The 26,105-nt window shown below is 40.6% G+C and overlaps 1 protein-coding gene and 1 pseudogene across 5 annotated transcripts in view; one reads left to right on the top strand and one right to left on the bottom strand.

Moving 5' to 3' along the window:
- The window catches only part of TP53BP1 (tumor protein p53 binding protein 1), a 94,783-nt gene that overhangs the window by 16,776 nt on the left and 51,902 nt on the right, over positions 1-26,105 (top strand). For 4 of the 5 annotated variants that reach the window (XM_053595699.1, XM_053595698.1, XM_053595697.1 and 1 more), the window contains exons 8-12: positions 196-362; positions 3,488-3,617; positions 4,372-4,466; positions 7,952-8,157; positions 24,375-25,704. In XM_053595699.1, the coding sequence (XP_053451674.1) occupies positions 196-362; positions 3,488-3,617; positions 4,372-4,466; positions 7,952-8,157; positions 24,375-25,704 (1,928 nt within the window). The remainder of the gene's footprint in view (positions 1-195; positions 363-3,487; positions 3,618-4,371; positions 4,467-7,951; positions 8,158-24,374; positions 25,705-26,105) is intronic. The other variant, XM_053595696.1, reaches the window with a different exon arrangement.
- Positions 22,649-23,125, bottom strand: LOC128588943 (single-stranded DNA-binding protein, mitochondrial-like; annotated as a pseudogene).

Here is a 26,105-nt window from a genome sequence, read left to right as displayed (position 1 = left end):
CTTTAAAATGGGCAAAAGACTTTGTATTATTATAAAGAATAGCTTATTTTATTTTCAGTAGATAATCTTGCAGATTAGATCTATGGGAATTTTTGAAATTATTAAAAAAACACACAAAACAGGAAAAGTTTTTTAGTTAAATGATGAAATCATTTGACTTAGGAACTTTCTTTCCTTGTGATGTAAATTTTCTAGGTCAGAGAATATGCCTTCTTGTCCCAAAGTGTCTCTTACTGCTATGGAAACAAAAGAACAAATGTGTGCTCAAGAACTTATGGAAGGTGGACTGCAGATTCAGAAGTCGCCAGAACCTGAGGTTTTGTCAACTCAGGAAGACTTGTTTGACCATAGCAATAAAACAGGTACCAAGAGTGATTGGTTGCTATAGCTCCTCTTCTCCAAAGATCTGAACTTTTATTTTAGTTGTGAGGCTGCTATTTAAGTTAGAAAGTATTTTATCAGTATGCAAACTTATTTGTGATATGGAAGGAAAATATATTTCTGACTAGTGAGACGGACTTTTTGGGAGCAATTACTAGTTAACATTTTAATGTATTTTTCTCATTTGGAAATGAGATAGTGAAGAATCATAGCTACTGCACATGGTAAATTTATTATGGACAGTAGCTATTTCTTTTTCTTTCATAAGCTTATTGCAATTTCCAATCTTAAATGTGGGAGACTCAAAAGGAGAGAGGCTGGAAAGGGGGGGGATGAAAAATTACTAATGGGGTACAATGTGCACTCTTTGGGTGGTGGGTAAACTGAAAGCCCAGACATCCACTATATAGTATATACATGTAATTGAACTTGTACCCATTAATCTATTAAAAATTTTTAATAAAGAGGCTGGGCATGGTGGCTCATCCCTCTAATCCTAGCACTCTGGGAGGCTGAGGCAGGTGGATTTCCTGAGCTCAGATGTTTGAAACCAGCCTGAGCTAGAGTGAACCCATCTCTAAAACTAGCTGGATGGTGTGGTGGGCACCAGTAGTCCCAGCTACATGTGAGACTGAGGCAAGGGGATCACTTGTGCCCATGACTTTGAGGTTGCTGTGAGCTATGATGCCATGGTCCTCTACTGAGGGTGACAAAGTGAGACTGTCTCAAAAAAAAAAAAAAAAAAAATTGTTTTTTTGAAAGAGAAAATATAAAGGTGAGTACCCCCAAGAAAAATAACATAATAAGAAAACAAAATGCATAATAAAATGGAATAAATAATTGTTACTACAATTAAAGTATTTACAAAACTGTAAGAGTTTTGCTATAATACCTAAACCTATTTTTATTTTTATTTCTGAGACAGAATCTCACTTTGTTGCCTTGGGTAGAGTGCTGTGGCATCATAGCTCACAGCAACCTCAAACTCTGGGGCTCAAGTAATTCTCTTGCCTCAGCCTCCAGAGTAGCTGGGACTCTATGCGCCCACTATGATTCCTGACGGCCATTTTTAGAGATGGGGTCTTCTTGCTCAGAGTGGTCTTAAATTCCTGAGCTCAAGCAATCCACCTGCTTCAGCCTCCCAGAGTGCTAGGATTATAGGCGTGAGCCACTATGCCTGGCCTTAAACCTATTTTTAAAGTAAGGAGCTTGGTATGGTGGCTCACGCCTATAATCCTAGCACTCTGGGAGTCTGAGTTGGGTGGATTGCTTGAGCTCAGGAGTTCAAGACCAGCTGAGCCAGAGTGAGACCCCATCTCTAAAAAATAGCTGGGTGTTGTGGCAGGTGCTAGTAGTCCCAGCTACTCTAGAGGCTGAGGCAAGAGAATCACCTGAGTTCTAGAGTTTGAAATTGCTGTGAGTTGTGACACCATGGCACTCAACCCCAGGGTGACTGAGTGAGACTCTGTCTCAAAATTTAAAAAATGGGCTTGGTGCCTGTGGCTCAAGCTGCTAAGGCGCCAGCCATGTACACCTGAGCTGGCAGGTTCGAATCCAGCCCGGGCCCGCCAAACAACAATGATGGCTGCAAGCAAAAAATAGCCGGGCGTTGTGGCGGGCGCCTGTGGTCCCAGCTATTTGGGAGGCGGAGACAGGAGACTCACTTGAGCCCAGGAGTTTGAGGTTACTGTGAGCTGTGATGCCACAGCACTCTACCCAGGGCAACAGCTTGAGGCTCTGTCTCAAAAAAAAAAAAAAAAAAAAAAGAAAAAAAAAATTTAAAAAATGAAGTAAGGAACTTATTTTTTAAAAAATCTCAAATATGATAATTGAGTTTAAATTTTTTGTATTTGGGTAACAGTTTACTAACATAATGGTTTATTAGTTCATAAAATAGAAAGTTAAGATCTAGCAGAAAGGACATAAATTAATAAATAAATTCTAATTGTATTTATTTCATAGTTTTTAACCCCCCACCAACTTTATCATTTTATAACCTCAGAAAGCTTCAGTAATAACCAGGAAAATATTGTATGTTGGTTATAAGAAGGAAAGGGAAGGCTCCGCGCCTGTAGTACGATGGTTATAGCGCCAGCCACATACACCAAGGGTTTGAACCCAGCTTAGGCCTGCTAAACAACAATGACAGCCACAGCAACAACAACAACAACAACAACAACAAAAAAAAACCCAGCTGGGCGTTGTGGCAGGCGCCTGTGATCCCAGCTGCTTGGGAGGCTGAGGCAAGAGAGTCACTTAAGCTCAACAGTTTGAGGTTGCTGTTAGCTGTGACTCCATGGCACTCTACCGAGGATAACATAGTGAGACTCTGTCTCAAAAAAAAGGAAAAGGAAGAAGGCTATATTACCTTACTATATTCTGATGTAGATTGCTGTGTAAGATATTCAAAGGGTCACCGATAAACTTGTTTTAGTTTCTCACTAAAACTATAAGGTTGTATAAGAGATTTCTTTACACTGGTATTAACATAGTTAATACTTTATCTATTGGCAAGGAGAAGGGACCAATAAGAGGCTCTTCATGGTATAAATCAGTAATGGCTGCTCATATATCCTGTTACTAATGCATTAATATTTTCTGTCTCCTTTGAGAAGGCTAAAGTACTAATCATGAGAATTGCTGCATTCCTATCAGGTATCATGTATATTGTTTGGACTTCTTCCATATGCATCATGGCATGAGCTTTATCTTGGGTAGATCTTGGAATAAAAGGCTCGCTTGCTATTTTATAATAGAAGCATCACGAGAAAAAAGAGCAGTGAAGCAGTAAAGTTATAAGGATTCTGGGTTTTCCTCTGCAAGCTTAGATCATTACAGAAAGGACTAAGACACTCTATCAAGAAACTCATTGAAGGGGTTTAATGTTCACTTAAAGATTTATATTAGTGTGGCATTCTATTAAATGTGTGCAGTACAATTAAAAAACAGCTTTTGCCCTCTTGGAACACAGTTGGAAAAATGGATATTACTTTTTTTGTAGTACTAAGTGTTTTTTTTTTTTTTTTTTTTTTTTTGACAACTCAGTAATGCCAATTTGTGAAATAAATGAAACTGGAATTTCTTTTCTTTTTTTTTTTTCCCCCAGTAGCTTCTGATGGTTGCTGTACTCCTTCAAGGGATGAAGGGGGGTGTTCTCTGGCTTCCACACCTGCCACTACTCTGCACATCCTGCAGCTGTCTGGTCAGAGGACCTTTGTTCAAGAGAGTCTTTCCACGTAAGTAAGCCAAAAGTAGTTTGTGCCAAGGCAACATGTGCCTGAGGCTGAAAAAGCTAAAATTGACAGCTATCCAGAAGTCTTTTTGAAACCAAAAGGTAGATGTAGGCTTTAGAATTTTTAAGATGAGAACTAAGTGGAACTGTTGAAGGCAAATAAGTCTGTTTTCTCATTTGGAGGTTTTATGATAGTAGCCTGAAGGTTTCACTAGGAAAATGCCCAGTTATTTAGATAATGTTATACATCCAAAATGAGCATTCTGCTTTTTCATTTTACTAACAGTGCTTTCCATTTAATAATATAGAGTGGAGAAGAGGTTGTTATAGTTGATAGTAGTTGAATTTCTCAATTTCTGTGTTAGGGCAAAGGGATTTGCCTTTTTTTGTTTTGTTTTTGTTTTAAACAAAATGTGCACGGTCTTCCTGTTATTAGGCAAAAAATGGAGTAAACTTTTTTTTATGTCTCAGATCTGCAAATGAATTTATTTCTCAGCACTTGTTCATCCTGCTTTGCAATCATGATGTCCTTGTGTCTGGTCATTTACTTTGCCCTTTCTTATTTTAGAAATGTCTGGTGTGGGAAATAGTTATTGAAGTATTCGTGGTTTTTCTGCCAGCCTCAGGTTGTTACTTGGGAGAAATGATAATAAGTATTTATCTGAATGATTTAGATGTTTTTAAAGAGTAAAAACTAATACAAAAATGCAAAACTGTGGCTGTAGTAAAATAACCTGTGATTCTCTCTTTATACAAAGGAATTCCTCAGATCTTGTTGCTCCTTCCCCTGATGCTTTCCGATCTACCCCTTTTATCGGTCCTAGCAGTCCCACAGAGCAAGAAGGGAGAAAAGGTGAGCTCTCTTGATCTGTCTGTTGATCTCAGATTAGAAGAGAAGCAGCACTTCTTCTACCTTGTCAAATGTGCTGTTTCTTTGTATTTTAGAACATTAACTTCACTATTCAGTAGGACTCAAATCTACTTAACTTTCAGGGATATGGCCTAGTCTAGTGTAAACTGCTATTAGTTCTTCATTTTTCTAACACTAATTCTGAGATTTCTTATTATTGGCTCAATTTTTTAAAAGGTCCTTAAAGGAAAATTTTAATTTTTTAAAAGTTGAACTCAAATGAATTTGTATGGGAAGAACTGGGCTTATTACTAATAACCTAATAGTTTCTAGCAACATGTTAACGTGTTTCTTGTGAAAAGGAACCAATTGACCTTGTGGTCTTTGTAGGTTATTTTTGCTATTTTATTTATTTATTTATTTATTTATTTGCGGGGGAGATAGGGTCCCACTCTGTTGCCTGGTCTAGTGTGCAGTGGCATCATCATAGCTCACTGCAGCCTCCAACTCCTGGGCTGAAGCAATCCACCTACCTCAGCCTCCTGCATAGCTAGGAGTATAGATGCTTGCTGTCACCCCTGACTTATTTTTATAAAAATTTTTGTAGAAAATTGGCCTCACTATATTGTCCAGGCCTCAAGTGATCCTCCTACCTTGGTCTCCCAAAGTGCTGGGGGTTGCAGGTGTGAGCCATCATGCCTGGTCAAAAATTTTTAGCTTCCTCCTTTGAGGATTTAGTAATTTTCTGTTAACGTCATTCACAAGAAAGCTTTCCTTTCACTTGGCTAATTTATCTCATTCTCTAAACCTCTTTTGCTCTGTCCTGGTGTCCTATCCAGTTACTCAAGATATTTCTAAGTTCCCACAATTTCTAAAAATCCTTTTCAAATAAATTCTATGATTTTCTCCTTTTCATTCTTTCATATATAGACAGTGGTATAATAGCTTTTATTTATTGAGCACTTACTAAACAGTTCTAGGTGCTTCTCTGTGGTTTTTTACCTTGAATCCTCACAGGGATCCTATGAAGTGTTACTTTTATCCTCATTTGTAAGATAAGGAAATGGAGGCACAGAGAAATTTTATAATTAATAAGGTATAGAGGCAGGATTTGAACTCAGGCAGCTGCCTGTGGAGCCTGTGCTTTATCATATATATCCTGCTATCTCTGCTCTTGAGTAATCTAATTATAGACTTACATTTAAGAGGTTTTTCGAGTGTAATTTATCCACATTAGAATTTGATCTCAGACATTTTTCTGCTGCAAAGTTTATCTCTGGCTGTTTTCTCTTGAAATCAGTTCTATGTATCCAAATGGACTAATATTCTAAGCATAACATGGTTAGTGCCATCTTCAGTTAAAAATAAAAGGTGTACCAGCCTGAGCAAGAGTGAGACTTCATCTCTACTAAAAATAGAAAAACTGAGGCAAGAGGATCACTTGAGGTCAAGAGTTGGAGGTTATTGTGAGCTACGATGATGCCACGGCACTCTACCCAGGGTGACAGCTTGAGACTGTCTCAAAAAGAAAAAAAAAAAAGGTGAAATCATTCTACAGAAAACTCTGTTAATGCAAGTTTAATTAATTCTTACAAGTTTCTTCCATTTATTTTATTTATTTATTTATTTTTGTAGAGCCAGAGTCTCACTGTACCGCCCTCAGGTAGAGTGCCGTGACGTCACACGGCTCATAGCAACCTCTAACTCTTGGGCTTACGCGATTCTCTTGCCTCAGCCTCCTGAGCAGCTGGGACTACAGGCGCCCGCCACAACGCCTGGCTATTTTTTTGTTGCAGTTTGGCCGGGGCTGGGTTTGAACCCACCACCCTCAGCATGTGGGGCCGGCGCCCTATTCACTGAGCCACAGGCGCCGCCCAAGTTTCTTCCATTTATAATGTGAAAATTGAAAAAATATAAATGTAATTGTATTGAAATGCTTTCTCCTTGTTTATAAACTTAATCAGTACTTATTATAGAAAGCATATAGGAAATTAGGTTGGGTGCGGTGGCTCACACCTGTAATTCTAGTACTCTGGGTGGTCCAGGCTGGTGGATTGCCTGAGTGGGCACCTATAGTCCCAGCTACTCGGAACAAGAGAATTGCTTAAGCCCAAGAATTTGAGATTGTGGGGGAGCTGGGGGGAGTGGGCGAAAAATAAAAATAAACAGAATTTGAAGTTGCTCTGAGTTATGACACCAGGGCACTCTACTGAGGGCAACAAAATGAGATTTAAAAAAAAAGCATATAGGAAATTAATGAAAAGAAAAATCACCTGTGATACCACAATCCAGATATAGTTAGTTTAGTATAGTTTTCAGTGCATAAATATAAAGTATTTTTACACAATTGGCATCATTATGTGTGTGATTTAGTTTCCTTTTTTTCCCACGTAACATACTGCATTTCTCCTTGTCCGTTGTATTTTAGATTTAATGCATTTTGCTTAATATGTGCATCTGTGTTTGTGAGACTGTATATGCTTTTGTATTTATTTGTTCACCAAGTCCTTAATGTGCTCTGTCATAGCAAAAAAGTTCAAAAGGTGCAATGAAATACTTAGCACGGCTGTGATAGTGTATTAAAGGCTCATAGTACCAGATCCCAAATAATCATTAGACTGATAAGGTTGAAGCCAAGCTAAGCAGCAAGGGTAGGTATTGAGGATTGGGATATGAATAATTTTAGAATGAATGTGCATAATGGGGAAAACAAGGTCATACATAGTCCATTAGTGGTCTTCAGGAAGCCTGGTTGGGGTCAAGTTCTAAGATAAGTAGGAGAAAGAGGGTGACGAATCAAATATAATGCCTAGCTAGCAAGGGTTCCTCTAAGGAAGATTTTCACCCTGTAGGTGGGTAGTATTCTGTGGTATAAAGTGTTTTGTGTGTTTCCTTCTGAGAAATTTGTGTTAGGATTAGTGTCTTCTATAATACTTCTTAGTTCTTTGATAACAATCAGTGCTATTTGGCATTGATAGATTTTCTCTTCCTCTATATTTGTACTAGCATTCATCTCTCTGCAGTTAGTAGTTAACACAAGTAAGATGAATTTATAAATATGTACATACTGTATTTACATAGAGTGTAACAAGTTCACTGTCTTTCAAGACCTGTGGCAGAATATATGATGGTAAAATTAGGTGCCAATGATATGGGCATTCATATACAAAATGTGAAAACCTGATCTATAATCAGGAAAAGGGCTTAGGAGAGCCAAGGTAATTTAGCATTTCTTATGAATGGGTGGATATCCCCAGATAACCCAATTTTAATCGATACCTAAAAATATTGGTATGTACTGCTTCTGCCACCCCAAGTATCGATAGATTTCTAGGACCCAGTCTACTATTATTATTTTAGCTTTTCTAAAAATTGTATCTCTTTTTTAGAATGGGAATTTCTGTAATGTAATTGTTCTTAGTGGTGTTGCAACCTAGTAATATTGATGAGGGATTATTTCTCAATTTGTTTTTCCTGTTTTAAACCAGATGAACCAAGGGACATGTCAGTGTTATCTGAAGAAGGAGAGCCTTTTCAGAAGAAACTTGGAGATGATGAACCGGTGGAGATAGAAAACCCTCCTCTCCTACCTGAGTCCACTATATCACCACAAGCCTCAACACCAATCTCTCAGAGCACCCCAGTCTTCACTCCTGGGTCACTTCCTGTCCCATCCCAGCCAGAGTTTTCTCATGTGAGTATTGTGGAAAGTATTTTTTTCTCTTTAGATTTATTTATTTTATTTATTTTATTATTTTTTATTTTTTTGCAGTTTTTGGCTGGGGCTGGGTTTGAACCCACTACCTCCAGCATATGGGGCCAGCGCCCTATTCCTTTGAGCCACAGGCGCTGCCCCTCTTTAGATTTTTTTTTTTTTTTTTTTTGTGGTTTTTGGCTGGGGCTGGGTTTGAACCCGCCACCTCCAGCATATGGGACCGGCGCCCTACTCCTTGAGCCACAGACACCGCCCCCTCTTTAGATTTTTTAAAACAGGTTTATTGAGGTATAATTTATAAACCGTATAATTCACCCGTTGTAAGTGTACAATTTAGTGATTTTTAGGGAATTTACAGAGTTGTGCACCTGTCATCACAATTGAGTTTTAGAACATTTACAGAGTTTCCTAACATCTTGATATATTTTTCATTTTTAATGTTTATATTTTCTGTCTTTAAACTTTCTGAAAAATGTTACTGTAAAATTCAAAGAGGAGGACGGGTGTGGTGGCTCACGCCTGTAGTCCCACCGCTGTAGGAGGCCGAGGCGGGTGGATTGCCTGAGCTCAGAGGTTCGAGACCAGTATGAACAGCAGTGAGCCAGAGTAAGACCCTGTCTCTACTAACAACATCAAAAACAGCCAGACGTTGTGGGGGGCATCTGTAATCCCAGCTACTGGGGAGGTAATGGGAAAGAGCACCGCCAGAGGAAGAAGAAAATGAACAAAAAAGAAAGAGTACTTCAAACGAAGAAGAATGAACAAGCAAGCTGAAATTAAAAATAAAAAAAAATAAAATTTTTTTTTTAAATTCAAAGGGGACATAAATCATTATTCTACTTTACTACTGTCATTTTGGTCTTTCCACATGACTATCAAAAATGAAGTTGTTTACAGCAAAGATACAACTTAATCATTTTTAAACTTATTTTTATTTATTTATTTTTTGAGATTGAATCTTACTCTGTTGTTCTGGGTGTAGTGCTGTGGTGTTGTATTTCCCAGCAACCTCAAACTCTTGGGCTCAAGAGATTTTTTTTTTTTTTGTAGAGACAGAGCCTCACTTTTATCGCCCTCTGTAGAGTGCTGTGGTGTCACACAGCTCATAGCAACCTCCAACTCCTGGCGGTGCTTAGGCAATTCTCTTGCCTCAGCCTCCTGAGTAGCTGGGACTACAGGCGCCTGCCACAGCGCTGGGCTATTTTTTTGTTGCAGTTTGGTGGAGTTGGGTTTGAACCTGCCACCCTCAGTATATGGTCCTGGCGCCCTACTCACTGAGCCACAGGCACCGCCTGCTCAAGAGATTGTTTTGCCTCAGCCTCCCAAGTAACTGGGTCTACCAGTACCTGCTACAATGCCTGGCTAATTTTTCTGTTTTCAGTAGAGGTGGGAGTCTCACTCCTGCTCAGGTGATTCACCTGCCTCAGGCTCCCAGAGTGCTAGGATTATAGGTGTGAGCCACTGCGCCTGGCTACAACTTTAATCTTTTTTCAGTTGACATGGTGTTATAATAATTTTCAGTGTTACATTGTGTTCATATTATCCTTTTAAAAGTTGTGTATTATTGGGTGGCACCTGTGGCTCAGTGGGTAGGGCGCCGGCCCCATACACCCTGGGTGGCGGGTTCAAACCCAGCGCTGGCCAAACTGCAACAAAAAAATAGCTGGGCATTGTGGTGGGCACCTGTAGTCTCAGCTACTTGGGAGGCTGAGGCAAGAGAATCGCCTAAGCCCAGGAGTTGGAGGTTGCTGTGAGCTGTGTGACACCACAGCACTCTACCGAGGGCGATAAAGTGAAACTCTGTCTCTACAAAAAAAAAAAAGTTGTGTATTATTTCTCTAAGTCAACCTGTGGGTCGCAACAGGTTGCATATCAGATATTTACATTACAATTCATAACAGAAGCAAAATTACAGTTATGAAGTAGCAACGAAAATAATTTCATGTCACTACAACTTGAGGAACTATGTTAAAGGGTCGCGGCATTAGGAAGGTTGAGAACCACTGCTCTAAGTGGATTTCACTAGTTGTCCATGGATTTTAGCTTTCTTATGTGATTTTCTTCTAAAAGCAAGGGAAAACTAATCAAATTTGTAAATTTAAATATTTAAAGAAATGAAATTTGGTGTCATTGTCCTTAATTAAATCCAAGTGACTATGTTATGTGTTCAATCTAGATGCCTGCTCCTATAATACTTTAAATAGAATTGTTTTAGTGTTATTGTGAGAACTTTTACACCTTTCAGTTTGCAGTGTTGTAACAAAAATATATATTTAAAAGTAAAATTTGAAAGTGAATAGTAATGAATATGCCATAAATTTTATGTAAATTTGTTTTTTGAAGAATTCTTTTTTATGCAAATTATTAGAGGCAATTTGGTGGAGTGGTTAAGAACAAGGACTCTAGAGTCATAGTTTCCTGAGTTACTTCTGACTCAGTCATTACTGTCTTTGGGACCAACTGAAACTGAACCTTAGTTTACTCATCAGTCAAATAAGGATATTGATACTGCTTAACCTCATAGCGTGAAAGTCAAATGAGTTTATATGTGTAAAGTGCTTAGAATAGCGCCTTACGCTTGTCAATTATTGCATAAGAGTAGCTTTTGCTGGCAATGAAAGGATTAAGGACAAGGTTACCTACAGGTGAAGTGGATGTTCAACCACTGTACAACTTTTCTTAACTTATGTTTTTCTGTCAGAAGTATATGTGAAAATAGCTGGGCATGGTGGCATGTGCCTATAATCCCAGCTACTCAGGAGGCTTAGGTGGGAGGCTTGAGGCAGGAGTTTGAGAACACTCTGTGTGATATATAGCAAGACCCTCTTTCAAAAAAAAAAAAAAAAAAAGTTAGGCATCTTTAAAAAAAAAAAAAAAAAAAAAGTTAGGCTCGGTGCCTGTAGCTCTGCATCTAGGGCGCCAGCCACATACACCAGAGCTGGTAGGTTCGAATCCAGCCTGGGCCAGCTAAACAACAATGACAACTACAACCAAAAAATAGCCAGGCATTATGGTAGGCACCTGTAGTTACAGCTACGTAGGAGGCTGAGGTAAGAGAATCGCTTAAGCCCAAAAGTTTGAGGCTGCTGTGAGCTGTGATGTCACAGTGCTCTACCAAGGGCAACATAAAGAAACTCTGTCTCAAAAAACAAAAGTTATATGTGAACATACAGAGGTAGTCAACATAAAGAATGAGACCTACTATACTAATATGTACATGTGGTACATGTCCAATCTATGAAAATTAGGAAGTGGTCATCAAGATTTTATTTATTTATTTTTTTTTTGGTCATCAAGATTTAAGGATGATGGGCAGCGCCTGTGGCTCAGTGAGTAGGGCACCGGCCCCATATACTGAGGATGGCAGGTTCAAACCCTGCCCGGGCCAAACTACAACAACAACAAAAAAATAGCCAGGCGTTATGGCCGTTGCCTATAGTCCCTGTTACTCTGGAGGCTGAGGCAAGAGAATCGCCTTGCTGTGAGCTGTGACACTATGACACTCTACTGAGGGCAACCAAAAAAAAAAAAAAAAAGATTTAAGGATGAATTATAGGCATTGACACAGACTACAGAGGACTGAGAAGAATTTTCTAGGGCTTATGTTAACAGAAATGGTTATAGGTGTTCATTAGTGACCATATTGGACTTTTTTTTTGTTTTTTGAGGCAGAGTATCACTATGTCACTTTCGGTAGAGTGCTGTGGTGTCACAGCTTACAGCAACCTCAAACTCTTGGGCTCAAGAGATTCTCTTGCCTTAGCCTCCCTTGTAGCTAGGACTACAGGTGCCCGCCACAATGCCTGGCTATTTTTTGTTAGTTTGTTTTAGGAGGCTAGGGCCGGATTTGAACCCACCAGCCCTTGTGGATGTGGCTGGTGCTCTAACCACTGAACTATGGGCTCTGAGCCACCATACTGGACTTCTATAGGAATGAATGTCTTTGCAAAGGTATCCTTACCACTGGAAGGAAATGATGCCTGGCCAGCCAAGAGAGAACTGACTCTTTGAAGAACAAGGTACTTTCTACCTTCAACATTTACCTTCAGAGGCAGCTGTAACACCAGCAATGAAAATTTGAGACAAATGAATGATTCTGAATGTAATTCAAAGATTGCCAGAATCAGAGATATTGTAGTCAGATTTCTTTGATCTTACATATTAAAATGCCTCAGCCAGTGGGCAGTGCATGCCTCCTAAAGAAAATCTCTCAGGGCTGGTGCAGTAGTTCACGCGTTCTAGCACTTGGGAGGCCGAGGTGAGTGGATCACCTAATCTTATACAGGTTGGAGACTAGCCTGAGCCAGAGTGAGACTTTATCTCTAAAAATAGTCCGGCATTGTGGCGGGTGCCTGTAGTCCCAGCTACTTGGGAGGCTCAGGCCAGAGAATCACTTAAGCCCAGGAATTTGAGGTTGCTGTGAGCTGTGATTTCACTGCACTCTACCAAGGGTGACAAGTGAGACTCTGTCTCAGAAAAAAAATCTCTCAAGAGTACCTTTACTGAGGTACTCCTGAAATGTTATGATTATTTTTCCATGTTTGCATAATTTCTTGCTGAAATTGCTAATTGTCTTTTTTATTTAGTTTTCTTTGGATCTCACTAAATCAACCCTAGACTCTTCCATCAATTATCACAGTTTCCTTTAAGGATGTCCAGAGGCCTCAAACTTTCTGTTTTAACTTCTTGGAGAAACCTTTTTTGGAGCCTCCTAATTTCTTTTCTTTTTTTTTTTTTTTTTTTGAGACAGAGCCTCAAGCTGTTACCCTGGGTAGAGTCCCATGGCATCACAGCTCACAGCAACCTCTAACTCTGGGGCTTAAGCGGTTCTTTTGCCTCAGCCTCCCAAGTAGCTGGGACTACAGCCACCTGCCACAACACCTGGCTATTTTTTGGTTGTAGTTGTCATTCTTGTTTGGCAGGTGTGGTCTGGTTCGAACTTGCCAGCTCTGGTGTATGTGGCTGGTACCTTAGCTGCTTGAGCTGCAGGCACTGAGCCTGGAGCCTCTTGATTTCTTTTTTTTTTTTTTTTTTTTTTAATTTGGCCGGGGCTGGGTATGAACCCGCCACCTCCGGCATATGGGACCGGCGCCCTACCCGCTGAGCCACAGGCGCCGCCCCGAGCCTCTTGATTTCTAATCTATACTGTTGCCCTCTGTGCCTGGTACATAATTGTCACTGCCCTTCACTGTTGCTCTTGGAGATTCTCCTTATCTGTCTGTGTTGGATACCTCTTGGGCTCCATGTCTTCTTACTTGGTTTACTTTCTCATTTGATGGGGGACATTGGTCAGTAGCCTTTATTATACTGTCACACTTGATTTGTAGTTTGTAGGAGGATGGTATTCTAGATTGGAAATTATTTTCCTTCAAAGTTTTAGAATACATTGCTCTTTTGTCTTCCAACTTTCAATGAGGCTGTTGAGAAGTGTGAAGCCATCTGTTGAGAAGTACCATTATGATCTTGATAATTAATATGACCTGTTTTTTCCTTACTGAAATCCTATAGGTTGTCCCCAGTGTTCTGAAATTTCCAAATCTTTGACATGGGTCTATTTTCATTCCTTGTGTTGGGTACTTGGCAAGCCCTCTTAGTTTAGAAGCTGAGGTCCTGCAGTTCAGAAAATGTAATTATCTCTTTAATTTCTTCCCCTTTGTTTTCTATATTTTTTATTTTTATTTATTTCTTTCTTTATTTTGAGACAGAGCCTCGGGCTGTAGCCCTGAGTAGAGTGCTGTGACATCACAGCTCATAGCAACCTCCGATTCCTGGGCTCAAGCAATTCTCCTGCCTCCGCCTCCCAAGTAGCTGGGACTATAGGCGCCCGCCACAACCCCCGGCTATTTTTTGGTTGCAGCCATCATTGTTTGGCAGGCCCAGGTTGGCTTTGATCCCGCCACCTCAAGTGTATGTGGCTGGGGCCTTAGCCACTTGAGCCACAGGCGCCGAGTCTATATTTTTTTATTTTAATAGAATATCTATTGTTTCCATATTGAAACTCCTACAATCGTCTTTTAGAAAGAGCCTTACTCTCAGCCTGAGTAGAGTGGCATAGTGTCATAGCTTACAGCAACCTCAAGCTTCTGGGCTCAGGTGATCCTCTTGCCTCAGCCTCTTAAGTAGCTAGGGCTACATGTGCCTGCTGCAGACGATAGGCTAGTTTTTCAATTTTTTTTATTTTAGTAGATGGAGTCTTGCTGTTCCTGAGGCTGGTCTTGAACTCCTGAGCTCCACAAATCCACCTGCTTCAGCCTCCCAAGGTGTTAAGATTATAGGTGTGAGCCACCATGCCTGACTGTAATAGTCTTCTAACAAATTTTATCTCCTACTCCTTCATCTCTCTCTCTCTTTCATATTTCTGGGTGAGTTCTTTAAACCTTTTAAAAAAAAATAATCAAGATATAAACAATTCACCCATTTAAAGTGTGCAGTCTAAACAAACAAAAGTGTATAATCTAATGCTTTTTAGTATATTCAGAGTTGTTCTGCTATCATCACAATCTAATTTTAGAACTTTTTTTTTTTTAATCACTCCCCAAAATCCCTTGCTGATTAGCAGTCACTTCCATTTCTTCCACCCACAGCCCTTTGAGACTACATAAGCTACTTTCCTATTCTGGACATTTCATATAAATGGAATTATATAATATATAAATTTTTGTGACTGGCTTTTTTCCTTTAGCATAATGTTTTTCAGGGTTCATCTATGTCATAGCATGTATTAGAATTTCATTCCTTTCTATTGCTGAATAATACCATTGTATGTATGTGCTGTGTTTATTCATCAGTTGATGGATATTTGGCTTGTTTACTCTTTCTGACTATTATGAATAATGGTGCTATGTACATTCATGCATAGATTTGTATGTGGACATAGTTTTTTTTTTTTTTTTGGAGACGGAGTCTTGCTCTGTCACCTGGGGTAGAGTGTAGTGGCATCGTCATAGTTCACTGTCGCCTCAAATTCCTAGCTCAAGTGATCCTCCTTTGTTAGCTTCCAGAGTAGCTGGGACTATAGTAGTGTGACATAATACTTGGCTAATTTGTTTGTTTTAAGTAGAGACAGGGTCTCATCCTTGTTCAGACTGGTTTCCAACTCCATAGCTCAAGTAATCCATCTGACTCAGTCTCCCAGAGTGCATGAACCACTGTACCTGGATAGGATATGGTTTTATTTATCTGTTGTAGAAATAAAACAGGTGTAAATCCTGTGTTCTGCCATCTTTTAATCATTGTCTGAATTATTAATTTCTACTGTTGGGTTTTTAATTTCTAAATTCTTTTTTCCTCTGAATATTCTTTTTTTTTTTTTTGTAGAGACAAGAGTCTTACTGTACTGCCCTCGGTAGAGTGCCGTGCGTCACACAGCTCACAGCAACCTCTAACTCTTGGGCTTACTTGATTCTCTTGCCTCAGCCTCCCGAGCAGCTGGGACTACAGGCGCCCGCCACAACGCCCGGCTATTTTTTTTTGTTGTTGCAGTTTGGCTGGGGCTGGGTTTGAACCCGCCACCCTTGGCATATGGGGCCGGTGCCCTACTCACTGAGCCACAGGCACCGCCCTGAATATTCTTTAAAAAAATAACATTTATCTTCTGTTATGGGTATGCTATCTTATCTCTCTAATGATAATAATAGTAGGGTTTTTTTTTGTAGAGACAGAGTCTCACTGTACTGCCCTCAGGTAGAGTGCCGTGGCGTCACACGGCTCACAGCAACCTCTAACTCTTATGCTTACGCGATTCTCTTGCCTCAGCCTCCCGAGCAGCTGGGACTACAGGCAGCCGCCACAACTCCCAGCTATTTTTTTTGTTGCCGTTTGGCCGGGGCTGGGTTTGAACCCGCCACCTTCTGCATATGGGGCCGGCGCCCTACTCACTGAGCCACAGGTGCCGCCCATAATAGTAGGTTTTTAAAAAATACTCCCCTCCCCCCCCCCCCGGAATAGTCACTAGTTTTAATTAGTTTTACTCGTTTTCACTTCTTTCAAATTAGAGTCTTTTCTCAGATATAATCTTGATTATTTGCTGATATTGAAGCGTGAAATAACAGAAATATGATTAATAGCCCTGAACTGATACTTAGAGTTTGTTGTTATCTGCTGGGGCAAAATGGGAACCCCCCTAATGTTAGTATCTTCACTTGTTTTGTCCTGGTCACATACCCCAGGAAAATGTCTAGTCCTCCTGTGCTGAGTATAGGCCTGGCTGCCATTATACTATAAGTTTCTTTTTTTTGAGACAAGAGTCTCACTTTGTTGCCCTTAGTAGAGTGCCATAGTGTCATAGCTCACAGCAATGTCAAACTCTTGGGCTCAATCGATCCTCTTGTCTCAGCCTTCCAATGGGACTACAGGTACCTACCACAATGCTCAGCTAGTTTTTAGAGATGAGGTCTAGCTTTTGCTCAGACTGGTCTTGAACTCCCAAGCTCAGGTGATCCACCCACCTCTGCCTCCCAAAGTACCACTGTTCCTGGCCAAATACTAAAAGTTTCTTAATGGAAGAGGACTGGGTAAAGGCAGCATTGGGAGGCAGATGCAGATTCTATTCAGTATGTAGGTTTTCATTTAATGTTTTATTTTCAGTATGGTACTTCTTTTTTTTTTGTTGTTTTTTTTTTTTTTTTTTTTATTTGAGACAAAGCCTCAAGCTGTCACCCTGGGTAGAGTGCCGTGGCTTCACAGCTCACAGCAACCTCCAACTCCTGGGCTTAAGTGATTCTCTTGCCTTGGCCTCCCAAGTAGCTGGGACTACAGGTGCCCGCCACAATGCCCGGCTATTTTTTGGCTGTAGTCGTCATTGTTGTTTGGCAGACCTGGGCTGGATTCGAACCCACCAGCTCCAGTGTATGTGGCTGAAGCCTTAGCTGCTTGAGCTACAGGAGCTGAGCCGAGTATGGTACTTCTTAATAACTCTGCTTCATGTTCTCCTGTCCTAGGATACTCTGTTTTACTCTCTTGGGACAAGTTGGAGAGGAGATGGAAGTTGAACTGTGGTGTAACTCTTCTTTTTGGGTTTCTCCACTGCTGGTTTAGGAATTCAGCTTTTATTAGTCTGCTAAACAGATTCTTATTCCTCCAGAATGTTTTTGCAGTTAGCTTTTCTTCTTCTCTCCTTTTCTTAAAAGCATTTACTTAAAAAATCCTTTACCGGCTTGGCGCCTATAGCTCAAGCCCTTAGGGCGCCAGCCACATACACTGGAGATGGTGGGTTTGAATCCAGCCCACACCTGCAAACAACAATGACAACTACAACCAAAAAATAGCTAGGTGTTGTGGTGGGCACCTGTCATCCCAACTACTTGGGAGGCTGAGGTAAGAGAATTGCTTAAGCCCAAGAGTTGGAGGTTGCTGTGAGCGCTGATGCCATGGCACTCTACCCAGGGTAACATAGTGAGACTCTGTCTCCAAAAAAAGAAGCAAACAAAAAAAACCTTTACCGTTAATTAATGGGGTTCAGAAAACGTTTTCTGAGTATGGGTATATACAATCCATGATTTTTATTTGAAAGTTCCCTATTTTTTTCATTATTATCTATGAAATTTCTACATGTTTTTTCTTGTACATCTGTTATTTCTTCTATACCTTGGTTACTGGAGTTCAAATCAGCCTCATTTGGATGTTGTAAGATTTAAATATTTATAAGGAGGGCGTCGGTGCCTGTGGCTCAGTGAGTAGGGTGCCGGCCCCATATAACGAAGGTGGCGGGTTCAAAAACCTGGCCCTGGCCAAACTGCAACAACACCAAAAATATAGCCACATGTTGTGGTGGGCGCCTGTAGTCCCAGCTACTTGGGAGGCTGAGGCAAGAGAATCGCCTAAACCCAGGAGTTGGAGGTTGCTGTGAGCTGTGATGCGATAAAGTGAGACTCTGTCTCTACAAAAAAAAAAAAAAAAAGAAAAAAAATTTATAAGGAGGTAATTACTAATCAAGTTTCTAATAAACTTGTTAATTACATAGTCATTTTGGCCCTTTACCAAAATGCAAGGTGTAAGAGGATTAGTAGAAAATAGTTTAATAGTTAATACTGTTCTTATTCTTTTTGTTTATTTTGAGACAGAGTCTCACTGTGTTGCCCTTGGTAGAGTGCCATGGCGTCATAGTTCACAGCAACCTCAAACTCTTGGGCTTAAGTGATTATCTTGCCTCAGCCTCCTAAGTAGCTGGAACTATAGGCGCCCGCCACAATACCTGGCCTTTTTTGTTGCGGTTGTCGTTGTTTAGCTGGCCCAGGCTGGGTTAGAAACCACAGCTCTGGTGTATGTGGCTGGTGTCCTAGCCACTGAGCTATAGGTGCTGAGCCTTTTTTTTTTTTTTTTTTTTTTTTTTGAGACAGAGTTGCAAGCTGTTGCCCTGGGTAGAATGCTGTGGTGTCATAGCTCACAGCAACCTCTCAGTTTTTCAATTTTTAGTGGAAATCGGGTCTCACATTTTTGCTCAGGTGGTTTTAAATTCATGAGCTCAAGCAATCCACTCACCTTGGCCTCCCAGAGTGCTAGGATTATAGCTTGAGCTGCCACGCCTGGCTAAAATGGGTTAATTTTATGTTATTTGAATTTCATTCATTTTTTTTTTTTTTTTTTTTGTAGAGACAGAGTCTCACTTATGGCCCTCGGTAGAGTGCCGTGGCCTCACACAGCTCACAGCAACCTCCAACTCCTGGGCTTAAGCAATTCTCTTGCCTCAGCCTCCCGAGCAGCTGGGACTACAGGCGCCCGCCACAACGCCCGGCTATTTTTTGGTTGCAGTTTGGCCGGGGCCAGGTTTGAACCCGTCACCCTTGGTATATGGGGCCGGCGCCTTACCGACTGAGCCATAGGCGCCGCCCTGAATTTCATTCTTAAAATGGTATTTGTAGGGAGGTGCCTGTAGCTCAGTAAGTAGGGTGCCGGTCCCATATACCGAGGGTGGCTGGTTCCAGCACCAGCCAAACTGCAACAACAACAAAAGTATTTGTATTTTTATTAGTAAAGTCTTATCTGTGAATGTTTGTAAAATGAATTATATGCAAAAAAGAGAAAAAATATATATTTCTTTCAGAAGATACATAATATACAGGTAAAAGAAAATAAGATCATCAGTTATCCTATCAGAAATAACATCTCATCTCAACTTTTTTGATATGTTTATTAACTTTAAAAATACATGAAAATTGGGTGGCGCCTGTGGCTCAGTGAGTAGAGTGCCCCATATACTGAGGGTGGTGGGTTCAAACCTGGCCCCAGCCAAACTGTAACCAAAAATAGCCGGGTGTTGTGGCAGGCACCTGTAGTCCCAGCTATTTGGGAGGCTGAGGCAAGAGAATCGTCTTAAGCACCAGAGCTGGAGGTTGCTGTGAGCTGTGACGCCATGGCATTCTACCGAGAGCAACAAAGTAAGACTCTATCTGTAAAAAAAAAAAAAAACCCATGAAAATTATATGAAATATATAAAAAGACTACAATAAAATATTCATTTTTTTTTTTTTTTTCTTTTTTGAGACAGTCTCACTATGACACCTGGGTAGAGTGCTGTGGCATCACAGCTCACAGCAGCCTCAAAAACTTGGATTTAAGAGATTCTCTTGCCTCAGCCTCCCCAGTAACTGGGCTGACAGGTGCCCGCCACAACGCCTGGCTATTTTTTGGTTGTAGTTGTCATTATTGTTTGGCAGGCCCAGGCTGGGTTCCAATCCGCCAGCTCTGGTGTATGTGGCCGGCGCCCTAGCCACTGAGCTACAGGCACTGAGCCAGTACTTACATATGTTAAAAACCAAAAATAAAGGGCGGTGCCTGTGGCTCAGTCGGTAAGACGCCAGCCCCATATACCGAGGGTGGCGGGTTCAAACCCAGCCCCGGCCAAACTGCAACCAAAAAATAGCCAGGCGTTGTGGCGGGCGCCTGTAGTCCCAGCTACTCGGGAGGCTGAGGCAAGAGAATTGCTTAAGCCCAGGAGTGAGTTGGAGGTTGCTGTGAGCTGTGTGAGGCCACGGCACTCTACCAAGGGCCATAAAGTGAGACTCTGTCTCTACAAAAAAAAAAAAAAAAACAAAATAAAAACTTTTCCTATTTGATGCATAGCCTTGGATGTTTTCTCATATCTTTTAATATTCTTCTACAGTATAATTGCATGTAGATACAAAGTTTTCTATTATGTAGATGTATCATAATTCTTAAGTGATTCTTCTATGAATAGACCTTTAAGATATTTCATATTGTTTACTATCCTACATAATAATGTAGTGAATCATTTTGTAGCTAAATCTGTGTGCTTCCATTGATAAATTTCCCAGAAATGAAATTAATTAGGTTAAGGAGTATATAGAATTTCAAGGCTATTCTAGTTTGCCAAATTGTTATTTAGAAATTTTGAACCAACTTATAGTGTCATGTCTGAGAGTATATGAATAGGCTCAAATTTATGACCACTGTTCTGATCTGATCTGATAAGATATAATACTAGACATTGAAATACCAGAAATGGAATATACAGAATGTTTGGCTGCTTATTTGATTCTCGTTGTTTTAAAACTCCTAGTAAATGATAGTCTTACCAGGTATGTCTAGAGTTTTATAGCATTTGTGTTAGGCAAAGTAACACACACTTTTTTTTTTTTTTTTGCAGTTTTTTGGCCGGGGCTGGGTTTGAACCCGCCACCTCTGGCATACGGGGCCGGTGGTGCCCTACTCCTTTGAGCCATAGGCGCTGCCCAAGTAACACACACTTTTTTTTTTTTTTTTTGTAGAGACAGAGTCTCACTTTATGGCCTTCGTTAGAGTGCTATGGCATCACACAGCTCACAGCAACCTCCAACTGCTGGGCTTAAGCGATTCTCTTGCCTCAGCCTCCTGAGTAGCTGGGACTATAGGCGCCCGCCACAACGCCCGGCTATTTTTTTTTTTTTTTTTTTGTAGAGACAGAGTCTCACTGTACCGCCCTCGGGTAGAGTGCCGTGGCCTCACACAGCTCACAGCAACCTCCAACTCCTGGGCTTAAGCGATTCTCTTGCCTCAGCCTCCCTAGCAGCTGGGACTACAGGCGCCCGCCACTTTTTTTTTTTTTTTTTGGTTGCAGTTCAGCCGGGCCGGCTTTGAACCCGCCACCCTCCGTATATGGGGCCGGCGCCTTACCGACTGAGCCACACGCACCGCCCAGTAACACACACTTAATGTAAATTTTTACATAGGCTGGGATAGTGGCTTAACGCCTGTAATTCTAACATTCTGGGAGGCCAAGGCAGGTGGATTGCTTCAGTTCAGGAAGTTTGTGGACAGCCTGAGCACAAGCAAGACCCTGTCTCTACTAAAAATAGAAAAACTAGACCTGGCGCTATGACTCAAGTCTGTAATCCTAGCATTCTGGGAGGCAGAAATGGGTGGATTGCCTGAGCTCATGAGTTTGAGACCAGCCTGAGCAGGAGCGAGACCCGGTCTCTACAAATAGCTGGGTCTTGTGGCAAGTGCCAGTAGTCCCAGCTACTGGGGAGGCTAAGGCAAGAGGATCACTTCAGCCCAAAAGGTTGCTGTGAACTAAGCCCATGGTACTCTACCCAAGGTGACAGAGTGAGACTCTGTCTCAAATACATACATACATATATACATAAATAAATTTTTACATAAAAAATATCTAAACTTTTAATTTTTTTTTTTTTAGAGACAGTTTCATTTTGTTGCCCTCGGTAGAGTGCCATGCGTCACAGCACGGCATAGGTCACAGCAACCTCCAGCTCTTGGGCTTAGGTGATTCTCTTGCCTCAGCCTCCCAAGTAGCTGGGACTATAGGCCCCTGCCACAATGCCCGGCTATTTTTTGTTGCAGTTTGGCCAGGGTGGGTTCAAACCTGCGACCCTCAGTATATGGGGTTGGTGCCCTACTCACTGAGCCACAGGCACCACCCTAAACTTTTTTTTTTTTTTTTTAATCTATTAGTTACATAAAGTAAAATTGTTACTTTAATTGTATGGTTTGATGAATTTGGGTAGTTGTATATGAATGTGTAACCATCACCATCATCAAAGTATAGAGCAGTTTCCTCACCCTAAATAGTTCCTCGTAACCCTTTGTGGTTGAGCTCCCACTCCCCAGTGTGCTTCCCTCACCTACCCTCGCCATCTACACATCTGTTTTCTGTCACTGTAGTTTTGCTTTTTTGAGAATTTAATATATGTATGCTCTTTTGTATTTGAGCTCTTTGTTATATTTTGAGATGTGTTCATATTGTTGCATGTATTAATATTCTATATTGTTGAGTAGTATTTCATAATATGTATATTTACAATTTGCTTATCCATTCATCAGTTGACAGACATTTGCATTTTGGTTATTGTAATTCATACTGCTATAATCATTTGTATACACATCTTTCTGTAGACATGCATTTTTTTATATAAAAGAATATTTTAATTCTTCTCTTTAGAAACTGTAGAGACTATACATGATTTAGAAATACATGATTTGGAAATAAGACTGTACCAAAGTTGAATCGTCCATTCTACTCCTCTTTTGCCTGGTCACTCAGAAACACAATGTTATCAGCTATGATCGTTGTTGCTTGTCGTCTCACATTTTTATCCGTGTATTCTCCTTAGTCTACTTTCCCTTCAACATAAATTCAAGACCCCTTTTTCACATACTGATACACCACGTCTCTGAGGCCTGGCCGGAATACTGATAGTCTGTGCCATGTTGTCGTTTGACTGACATCACCCATTTGGTATACTTCTCTGCCCCTGATCTCCACGTCTCATTTGTTGCTAGAGAAAATATTGTGACTGGATTTTCCCCTTCCACCTGTCTCATGACAGAGTCCTGACCCACTCGCTTAAGTAACTGCACACGATTAAAGGATCTTTCAAGCACTAAACTGCTAGGTATTTCATACTCATGTCTTACAAACTGATGAAGTACCTGAAATACAAATCTTCGAAACATGGCTTCTACTTTCTTTTCTTACAATCTAATCGTTAGACTCTTCTTCTAGGAAAGGTGGGAACCCTTTCTCAAAGGAGGTGCTTCCCCTCAAGCGCATAGCAGAAACCGGAGGAAACCGTGGAGTCCTTTGCACTTGTGAGAAGGGAAGGGGCGACATGCATTTTTTTTTTTTTTTTTAGAGACAGAGTCTCACTTTATCACCCTCAAAAGAGTGCTGTGGTGTCACAGCTCACAGCAACCTCCAACTCCTGGGTTTAGGTGATTCTCTTGCCTTAGCCTCCCGAATAGCTGGGACTACAGGTCCCTGCCACAATGCCCGGCTATTTTTTTGTTGTTGCAGTTTGGCTGGGGCTGGGTTTGAACCCACCACTGTCTGTATATGGGGCCGGTGCCCTACTTACTGAGCCACAGGTGCCGCCCTGTGGACATGGATTTTTATTTCTCTTAGGTAAATGACTACAGGTAGAATTTTTAGGTCATATGGTAATGTATATTTAATTTTATAAGATGCTGCCAAACTGTTTTCCAAAATGGTGGGACATTTGCATTCCTGCCAGCAAGGTATGAGAGATGCATTTGTGCCACATCCTCACCATCAGTTGGTTTTGTGACCCTTTTAAACTTTATCTGTTTTTGTTGTATGTAGTGGTATTTTATTGTGGTTTTCATTTGCATTTCCTTGTTGACTACATGATATTGTAAACTTTCGATTTTTATATCTGCTTTATGAATGCCAGCATATTTAGAAATAGTGGAAGTAAAATAAGTACATGTTCCCATTTTGTGAGAATTGAAATGGGCTGTGTAGGCATATGTTTAAAAGATTCCCATGGAATTGAGGGCCCATCATATATATGACATGATTTTAGTAGTTTGATCATGTATAGTTGGGGAGGCGCCTGTGGCTCAAAGGAGTAGGGCGTCAGCCCCATATACCAGAGGTGGCAGGTTCAACGAGCCCTGGTCTTAAAAAAAAAAAAAAAAGGATCATGTATAGTTAAATTTAAATTTCTTTCTACCCTTAAAAGGGTACATTAAATTAATACTTTTTTTGGTTTGGATTTTACTTATTCTGTATCAGTAATTTCATAAGAAAAGCATTAAACACAGTGACTTGTGTTGATGAAAAAACTGGTGTTTGTTTGTGTTTCTGAGATTATGATCTAGAGTTCTTCAATTCTTGAATAATTGATTTAGAAATTTTAGATGAATCCAAAGATTAGATATAAAAGAAATATGATTATGAACAAATGATTTTTTTTTTTTCTCTTTATCTTCTTCCTTAGGATATTTTCATTCCATCGCCAAGTTTGGAGGAACGATCAAATGACGGGAAGAAAGTTGGAGATTTGCATAGTTCATCTTTGACTGTTGAATGTTCTAAAACTTCAGAGATTGAACCAAAGAATTCCACTGAGGATATTGGGCTATCTTTATCTTTGACAGGAGATTCTTGCAAATTGATGCTTTCTGCCAGTGAGTATAGTCAGTCCCCAAAAGTGGAGAGCTTGAGTTCTCACAGGCTTGATGAAGATGGAGAAAACACACAGATTGAGGATACTGAACCCATGTCTCCAGTTCCCAATTCTAAGCTTGTTTCTGCTGAAAATGATAGTATCCTGATTAATCCAGCACAGGATGGCCAAGTAGACCTGAGTCAGAATGATGATAAAACAAAGGGATATGACACGGAGACCAGGGATGACATTAGTATTTTAGCTTCTGGTTGCAAAGGCAGAGAAGAAACTGTAGCGGAAGATGTTTGTATTGATCTTACTTGTGATTCAGGGAGTCAGGCAGTTCCTTCTCCTGCTACTCAATCAGAGGCACTCTCTAGTGTATTAGATCAGGAGGAAGCTATGGAAATTAAAGAACACCATCCAGAGGAGGCTTCTTCAGAGTCTGAGGTGGAAGAAATCCCTGAGACTCCTTGTGAAAGTCAAGGAGAGGAGCCCAAAGAAGAAAATACGGAGAGTGTCCCCTTACACCTTTCTCTGACTGAAACTCAGTCCCAAGGGCTGTGTCTTCAAAAGGAAATTCCAAAACAAGAATGCCCAGAAGCTATGGAAGTTGAAACCAGTGTGATTAGTATTGATTCCCCCCAAAAGCTACAAGTACTTGACCAAGAATTAGAACATAAAGATCAGGAAGCTTGGGAAGAAGCTACTTCAGAGGACTCAAGTGTTGTCATTGTAGATGTCAAAGAGCCATCTCCCAGAGTTGATGTTTCTTGTGAGCCTTTGGAAGGTGTGGAGAAAGGCTCAGATTCCCAGTCTTGGGAGGATGTTGCTCCAGATATAGAACCTTGTCCTGAGAATAGATTAGATGCCCAGGAAGAAAAGAGAGCAGAAAATGAAGGAGATCTGAAATCAGTGACTGCAGAAAAAGAACGTGTAGAGAAAGATTCTCCACAGCTTCCCTTGCCTTTAGTGAGAGCAGATGATCCTCTGAGACCTGACCAGGAGATACAACAGCCCCAGCCTCAAGAGAAAACAGATACCTCATTAACCGAAGACTCGAAAAAGGCTAAAGCAAAGCAGCTAGGCCCAGGTGTAGAGGCCCAGCAGTTGAAGGCCTCTTCCCATGCCTCACAAAGCTTCTGTGAAAGTTCTAGTGGTAAGTAATTTTAGATTATTTTGTATCTCCAGCCAAATTATAATTTGGAATGGAAGGTAGGGGAGAACTGCATGGGCTTAACATTAACTTTGGTTTATATTTGTGAACAGCTAGTGGTAATTGAGAAATTTAAGATCTCAGACTGTATATTTCTTTTATAGTTATAATTATTTGTGGGATTATAGATCATTTGAGGTTATCAGCTTAATCAGTATAAACATTTAGATATTGTACCAATCTGGTTTCTTTCTAGTTAGGCTCTAACCTGGCTCCGTGTTTTTTGACAGTTGCCTTGAAATACAGGGATCTTTGAAATACCGCACTTGGAACTCTGTTAATGAGTATGCTGTTATTGGTTGTTTCCTCTTGGGCATTAAGTCAAGTTTTTAAATTTGGTTCAG

The sequence above is a fragment of the Nycticebus coucang genome, chromosome 6, assembly GCF_027406575.1.
Source record: "Nycticebus coucang isolate mNycCou1 chromosome 6, mNycCou1.pri, whole genome shotgun sequence".
Lineage (NCBI taxonomy): Eukaryota > Metazoa > Chordata > Mammalia > Primates > Lorisidae > Nycticebus > Nycticebus coucang.
Note: the sequence above shows the minus strand (reverse complement) of the source record. Positions and strands in the feature narration are given on the sequence as shown.